Here is an 8,385-nt window from a genome sequence, read left to right as displayed (position 1 = left end):
CCGGCCGGTCCACGGTAAATTATGTGGTATGCATAATTGCACTCAATGAAATTTGCGTCTCTGCCGCTTTGGGAACCTCCTGGTCCCCGTGTCTCGTTCTCCTCTTGTGCCCGTTCCCCTGCCCGCGTCCCCTTATCAAACTCTCATCACCGTATTATATTAGTCGGCGTGTCCTCGTCACGCGTTACGCGCAACTGAATCATGCAGCCGCGATGAAATCGTGCCAAATTGAGAAAGCCGCGACGATAAATTACGGGATAAGCTGATGGAAATTACGCATTCAGAGATTTTTCGAACGAGAACCTGGTAAAACGAGCACACACGCACGAGGGTCACTCATGTATACAACGAACACACGTGAATATCTAAAAGAAGAAACAAAGTTGGTGGAGATAGCAAAGGGCGGTTTGGGAGGCAGCGACCTCTGGTCGAGGGTAGTCGTTGCACATGGCAGACAGAATAAATAAAAAAAGAGAAAAACCGCTCATTTCAGCCAACGCGCTGTAAACATCTGCTAGGCGGGGGCACTTTGGCCCGCGAGTGGTTCTCAACCAACGCAGATTTGGTCCTTCGAAATGCATCGTCGACAGTTTCTATCACATTCTCATCCCCTCCAACCGAATTCTCTCCCTTTTCAGCTCGTTTCTTTTTCTTACCCACGATATTTATCGTTTACCTCCTGCATTTTATACTCCTCGTCCCCTCGGCCTCTCATTCCCTAAGGCTTAAGTGTCGATCGAGTTTCGAGTATGAGAACGGAAAGAGACCCGGTGTGGGTCGGCAGCTGCTTCGAAGACCAACAACCAACAAAGGCAACAACCACCGTACCCTATCACGGGTCGTTACTATATTACTACTACTACTATCGTCAGTATGCGTGTTACGGATTTTCTCCAGTTTTCCTTCCTTCTTGAGAGACATCTCAAAAGGAACGCAGAAAAGTTCAAGTTACTTCACTCGAGCAGCGTTTTCAAGAAGTTGTATGTACAAAATCGAATAACCACTGTTCGAGAATCCGAGATCTCGTTCATCCTTCTTCGATGTCGGTGACGAAGCTCAAGGTTTCGACGGACGGAGAAAGCGCGGGAAGTTTCGACATCGTCGGCCGCAAATTGAACCGAGGAGGAACGGGCGAACGATTCCACGGCCTCGAGAGAACCGACGGAACGAGATGAATGTCGAGGCACAATCGCCGTGCGTGACGAAGTGTGTCGTTAGCGACGAAAGAAAGAAATTCGACGACGATGACGACGATGCATTTAAAGGAGAGCTCTCTTTCTCTCTCACAGCTTTGAAATTCTTCTCGCCGGCGGAAACTCTTAATTTTGTGGCCGATGTTGCGGCCGAAGGAAAAGGGACGAACTTTCGAAAACGATCATGGCCAAGGCCCCGTGCATGGGTCTGAAATCGTGCGTCCATTTGTGCTCGAAACAATTTTTAACATAATTGCGCCTTTCCTCTTCCTGGGCACATGTATATCTCTCTGTCATCGCGTTACACCGGAATTATTATGAATAACAAGGAACCGCAATAATGACCGTTACGACGTTTTCAAAGGAGACAGTTGGTTTTTTGGTTGTGGTCAAACGCGACTTGATCTACTTGAGAAATGAGAACTATAACAAATGGAATTAAATGCATAATACAAATAGAAACAATACGGAGATAGATATTTTTCAGGGACGTTAGTTGATACGACGAGATTTCTTTTAGAAGAGTATCCGACTTATAGAGAACAACACGCGTGAGTTTACCATTATAAATTTGTGAAGAGCAAATAAAAGTCCTATACACTAACGTTTTCGGGATCTGCTCCTCCTCCTACCACGAAACTTATGTAGCGTTTGACCATACCAAGCGAACAAGTCGTAAAATACTGAGAAAAGATTCTCCCGTCTCATGGGCAGCTTTTTACGAAGGCGCGTGAACAGCGGTAGGGCCAGTATGGGTCTATTAACACGGTTTCATCGTCGACACAAATCTTCCATTTCGGTGGAAAAAGTAAGCTGGCGGTAGCATCGAGCACGTGCTGCCGTCACGATAAAAAAATGTCTTCTCTTCCTGCCATTCGAATTTCTACTGATGTTTCTTTCACGTATCATTAGGAAACGATACATTAAACGTTGTACAGAAGTCAGGAACTCGCCGTTCTGTACTCATGGCATACACACACAATCGAACGACATTTCCTTCGTGTTACGGTTATGTGCGCGACGAATAACAACTACACACGTTCGAGCTTCTATCTCGTGTACCGGCTACAAATAAACCAGCCTCGATAACCACGTTCGCCTATTTCGTTAAACAAACAAAACTGTCCTCTAGCAGCTGGCACGCGTCGCCTCTTTGCTTTTCCAGCAAAGACGGAGAAAGTTTCGCGCTTCGAGCGGTCCTATTTGCAGGCTGGATCTCGTGTATATAACCGGTGCTGTTGTGCCGTGCGTACGGCGACGTTTGCGCACGTGTGTGCGTCACGTTTAACAGAATCGAGGGACGGTTAATAGCGAAACGCTTCTTCCTTCCCATCGCGACGAGGCAGCAGCAACAGCAGCAGCGGCAACACGCAGCATCACGCGCGCCACAGTTCGCGTCGCGCCGGTTACGCGACGCTGCAGCTAACGACCTGGATAACCAGCCGTGATGTTTCCAAAGTAACGTCATCGTTCGCCGCGATGCGACACGAGGCGACGAGTCTGACGACGGAGTCGCTCATTACAACTTCCGGTCCAGGAGAGCGAGCCAGAAAGAGAGCGGCCCGAGGGAATGAGAAAGATGGAGAGAGACAGAGATCTCGAGCGGCGATGGTGGGGACAAGAGAATCAGCAGAACAGCGCGGCGGACCAACTGGTCGACGGAATGAGACAGAGAGCGCGAGCGTGAGTAAGATGGACGGTGGGGAGGGAGAGAAGGAGCGAGAATCGAGCGAAAATGCTCAACAAATAGCCACATCCTCATAATGGAACGGCGTATCAAACTCATTAGACATCATTATCGAATCGACACGATTACGTTCCGCAGAAAGATCCGATCTTCCCGTTAAAAACGAACGATCGGCTCGGATAGACGCTTGATCGTCATCATGAGCGCTGATACGACGCGCGTACACACGCCGTACGTTGAGAAGTCAGCGCATTAGGCATACACGCTAAAGACACTCTCTGCATCCGTCGAGAAATTTAGGCGTACGAGAGTGCGGGAACCCAGTCGCGCTAGAGCAATGATTCATGCCAGGTATGTTAAACTGGTTCCGAGCGGACTGCAGCCGCTGGAAAAAAGGCTCGTAGCCCGATCTACGAGACACAATGCAACGTTAGAGAGAAAACAGCTACGTGGACGTATGTAGATCCGCAACCCCGACCCCGCTCCCGTCAAAGGGTGGAGTGGTTGGGAAAGCAGGAAGCGAACGGATTTTATGTAAGAAAGGAAAATCATAATGCACAACTATACGTGTCTATTCGAGGAAAATGATTGGAAACGTCAACGAGAAATCCGAGATTCGCGTTACGATTTCTTCGTATTATACCCCTTGCTTCGTCATATAATTTTCTGCATAGTACAGTGCCCAGGATAAATTTCCAGATAAACGATTCTGCACGTTATATTATTATAGACGTAACCTTGCTTCTAATCGATGGTTCTATACGAGTGTTGGCTGATTTAAAAAAATACCAACGACTAATTTCACGTAGTAAAAATACCGGCCTCGTAATATATAATAAATGAGAATATCGATCTAAACGTGGGTACGGCGTAATCGTTCGATGAGTACGCGCTGCGTACGCCACGCAGAAGCATCGAGTCAGTGCTTACTCGCGCGCGTTTCGGTCGCACGACACGCCAGCGGTTCTCAATCTGAAGATTACGGCGTGTAAGAGGATGCGAGAAAGCTCGGCCGAACGGAAGACACGATAAGCACGTACGGAAATCCGTAGCGGGTTCTGAATTTAAAACACGAACAGTCTTGACACCGTTCTAAGTGTCCGAGTCTAATGTTATTGGACGGTCAATATTAGCGCGCTTCACGTGATGAGCGACGAGCACCATACGGCTTCCTTTTACACGCCACCGTTTTCCCTCCTATCGAGGAATGCTTTAGGCATCGCTGGAACGACGGCGTTGCCAGGTACGTTATATTCAGATATAATAAAACGTTATCGACCAGATATCGGGGCCGAGCAGCTCTCTTCTCGCGAGCCGTAGCAAAATAACATCGGTGTAATAAGGCACGCGAGACATTGAACTCGGCTGAAAAACAAGGACTAGATACACACTACTTTATCCGATTGATCGATTCTTATAATCGCCGTAATCAACGCTAGATAGCCAAGCGTTGTTAATAAAGTTATTGCATATAGGAATATTATATAGAATGTTTAGTCGTAGGAGAACAGGAATGGAAGACGAACTTAGTATTTTTATTGACTCGAAGTGTCGATGAATGCATGTATAATATATCAACTGTAGACTGGCAAGCGGCCAATTTCGAATTTGCAAAAGTGTATCGTGCGAGGTAAATTGCGCTCGCTCGTTTCTACGTGACGACAGATACGGTGGAGGTGGTCGAGAACGAGCTGTAGATGATCGATCTATGGCACGTGCTATCGATAGACGCGCTCCTTCCGTGTGTATTTGCACGCGTTTTGTATCCCATCGAACTTATATCATGGAATATCAAATATACAACAGAGATCAAACTAAAGAGCATTTCTTCCGTTCTTTTCCACTTTTCGATAGCGTGTAAAATCGCATCGAGATAGGTCAAAACTAAAAATGCAAATACACAGAGAGTACGCGTAAGCACTTTCGAGCGAAAAGAGCCGTTTCTAATCTTCGACATTAATCGGTAAAAGCATGAGTCTCACGAACGTAGATAAAGTATAGGCACGGTATTGATGACTGTGAACGGAGTTACGTGATTATTTATCATCCGCGCGATCTTTGACAGATGTTAAGATTTAAATGGCAAGCCACGTGGCGCCGCGCTGCGGCGTTCTAGGTTTTCTCAATTTCGAAACGCCTTACAAAACGAACGATGCTGTATATACATATAATGTGTGTCCTGTTAGTACATGGTTTAAATTCGTTCGATAAAAGCAACTGTTTTGCTATTCAATGGAAAGATTATCTTTTCACGGTGCACATCGTAGAAAGAACACAGATGCGTTCGCTAGCCATGACTGACCTTATACGGCGAGAAAGATCCTTTACTTCTCGCGTGCTCAATGAAACACGGATTATAAAAAAACGAAAATTGTCATTTCACGTCATTCAGAATGGTCGAAACGAAAGACGCTAAGTTATTGACCGCGACTTACCGGTGGGCATCGCGGTATAAAAAGGTCGGAAGTAGGTGCGTAGCGTCTGTGTCACGTACGTGTCTGTTATTTTTATTTGTAACAACCGTGCTTTGACATTTGGAAAGAAGGAAGGTACTCGTAAAGATTCCAGCCTAACGTTTTGTTTGAAATTCTCTAAGTTTAACTGTCGTCGACGTTTCGTGTCCTTTGACGAGCGGCCGGCTTTCAACCACTGTAAACATTGTTAAATCGCGACGCAACAAGATAATAATAATTACCATTTACTCGTTTAGTAAACTGTATAACACGATATATCAATAAATCAAACGCATGTATTCAATTTCTTTTGCATATCATGCATAAAGATTATTATTAACAAATTGATCCTTTTTTTTACACACATTGAATAGCAAGTAAAACATTTCTTATCTGGCGTAATATTATATCCATTAACGCGTGTCATGCGAATTTCTAGATGCAGCGACATCGCAGCATCGTTTAAAGTATGACGTCGCTATTCTTGACACCTTTCTTGGAAACTTGGGTGTAGAAAAAAGAAAAGAATATACCAAGACGGTTGCGGCACGGATAAAAGAACGACGAGCTCGATTTTAACGTTCCAAGGAACGCTTGTGCACACTAGCGAAGGTTACGAAAATGCCATCGGTCTCGAAACACTTAACCGCGATGTATAATCATTCTTTATTTATTTATGAGGTCGATACGCAATATCGCAACAAATTCTAAGTTAAACTTGCTTCTATGTGCAGCTTTTTGTTCTCTTTTTTCTTGTCTTCATTTTCTAACTACATTTTTTCCTCTTTTCTATACATACCACGGAACAAAGATAAACGTAACTAGGCTGTTCGCAAAGGTGGCCGATGAACGACCACGACCTACGCCAGGGTTCACTGTACGACGTTCCACCGAGCTTCAAAATAAATTTGCTTTTCGAAGTTAGATTGGTTTAATTGCACCATTACTTGATACCGCGTTTCTCGCGCCACGCTCACGCCCGTGCCAATGAACTGTCAGTGGTGCTATACGCGACAGATTCCGGTAACGAGAAATGCAAAATAACGTACTACGAGAATTCAACTTACGTAAACATGTTACAGTACGACTAACTCGACAACATTATTTACGACCGTTTCAACATTTATCGAACGACCTTTGAAAAATATTTTACGTTCACCCATACACGTATAAAATTATAAAGGGTTTTCAACGTATTCGCGGAATTTCTATGTATATCTGCTAAAGAGTACAACGAATATCATTGTTGTCATGCAGTTACATACGATTCAAGCGATTCCAAGGCTCTTACGCTAAGCCCTCGTATAATCACAATTTATCGAGATTAAACGCTTTACGTTTACTTTTCGGCTATAAAATTTATCGTTCGTCGATAAATCGTTATCAATTTTTTCGAGTATGTGTCAGATTTGTGACTGTATCGATTATTTTGTAACGCGTAAAGAACAATGTTCAACGATCGCAAGAAGGAAATCCGCCAGTTTGCAAGAGATGTGGAGGTTATGTTCGCGCTCTTACCTTGTCGGCCGACGATCTCTGCCACGTGCTCGCTGCTAGGTACCGGCACGCATTCGGTCATGTTCTGGCTCTTCTTAGAACGTGCTTCCTCGAAAACGCCTGCTGGTGTCGTTTGCAAAGGATCCGGATCGTTGGTCGTTCCGGTGCCGGTTCCTGTGCCAGTGCCCGGGCATCCGGGAGTACCTTCGAGACCGAGCATAGATAACTCTAATGCCAATTGCAGGGCTCGTTGGTCCTCGAGGGAAGCGGTGCCACCGCCATTCGCCCCACGATCCATTTCGCTGAACAAACTTGTTGGCATTTTGCTCGACTAAAGTAATCGCGTTGTGTCGCACCGATGAAGTTAATCGTACGTTGATACCGTTTGCACAGATAGTATAAATCACAGTTTCTTTATTCACCGATTTTTCACTATTTCGATTATGATATAGTCTCAGTTCTTTCTTCACAGCCCGTGTCTTTCCTTTCTTTCCCTGTTTCCTTCTATCCGTAATACTTTGCTATGAGTAGAATTGTAGAGTAATGGCCGAATGATGTTGATCAGAGACGGGTTCTTCGTAGACAGAGCCTAACTCGAAACGATCGAAAAACAACGAAACATAAGCGCGCGCGCGTGCACACTACACACACTGTATTATTTAGGACGAGGACTATAGTGGCTGCTACACCAAGAAAATCGGGCGATCTACTCTTCTTTCGTACGCGGTCACGAAGCGTATAATGTTCGTAGGAAAAACAACGATGCACCGTACAAAAATAAAATCGTCGCCTCGCCGGTGATCGTTTTCTTCGTCTTCTGCCTTTTTCGTCCGGGTCCTCTGTGCCGTGCGTGTGTACGAGCAACGCACAGCGTGAGTGTTATTCGTACACTGGAAACGTGTGGGCTACTACTCGTCGTAATCTCGTGTCCACAATCAGCACGTCTTTTTCTCGTCGTTCAGTCTCTCTCTCACTCGCGCGCTTTCTTTCACCGCGTGCAAAAGCCGTGCTACGAAAGTGGCCTTCTCGATATTCGCACTGGTTGGAACTGTGTGTTCGTTTGAGATTCGTGTTATTTAGGAGCGCGACTTGAAGCCGTCAAAATCGTCGCTCGCGATGTTCGTGTTTCTTTTTTTATTTCTTTTTTGTTCGCGTATCTGTTTTTTACCGATACAATATTATTTCGTTCGTTCGTCTACTCCTTTCGGCGTTTCTCTCCCCGTTTCGTTCGCTCTCGTTCTCCCCTTCGACGGAACGACCTAACGTAACGTAACGTAACGGCGCGTGTATCACGTTTGGGAGGTGCGTCACCGACCGACTGACTAAAGCGTCCGAGAGCGTCGTCGCGCGACTGAAGCACTGAAAACGGTGGCAAGGGGCGCCGCGCTCTCTCTTTCGTTCCTTTTTTCTCTCTTTATCTTGCCCGCTCACTTGCGTTCTCTCTTGCTCTCTCCCCCTTACCGCGATCTTTCCTTTCGAAGGCAGGCGCGTGCAACTACCCTCTCGCTCGTGTTACCACTGCGACTGACTGCGACGTACTGCGACTGCGGGTGCT

At 45.8% G+C, this 8,385-nt stretch overlaps 1 protein-coding gene and 1 long non-coding RNA gene across 2 annotated transcripts in view; one reads left to right on the top strand and one right to left on the bottom strand.

The window, feature by feature from the left end:
* The window catches only part of LOC100741145 (RNA-binding protein MEX3B), a 68,825-nt gene extending 60,446 nt beyond the window's left edge, over window positions 1–8,379 (bottom strand). The window contains exon 1 of the mRNA XM_003490272.4: window positions 6,852–8,379. Coding sequence (XP_003490320.1) covers window positions 6,852–7,152 — 301 coding nt within the window. The 5' untranslated portion in view covers window positions 7,153–8,379. The remainder of the gene's footprint in view (window positions 1–6,851) is intronic.
* Window positions 1,410–8,385, top strand: part of LOC112213004 — an 18,734-nt gene continuing 11,758 nt past the window's right edge. The window contains exon 1 of the long non-coding RNA XR_004461892.1: window positions 1,410–4,123. This is a non-coding gene — a long non-coding RNA (uncharacterized LOC112213004). The remainder of the gene's footprint in view (window positions 4,124–8,385) is intronic.

This window comes from Bombus impatiens, unplaced genomic scaffold (assembly GCF_000188095.3).
Source record: "Bombus impatiens unplaced genomic scaffold, BIMP_2.2 scf_0418, whole genome shotgun sequence".
NCBI lineage: Eukaryota > Metazoa > Arthropoda > Insecta > Hymenoptera > Apidae > Bombus > Bombus impatiens.
The sequence above is the reverse complement of the archived record's forward strand: the minus strand, read 5'-3'. Positions and strand labels throughout refer to the sequence as shown.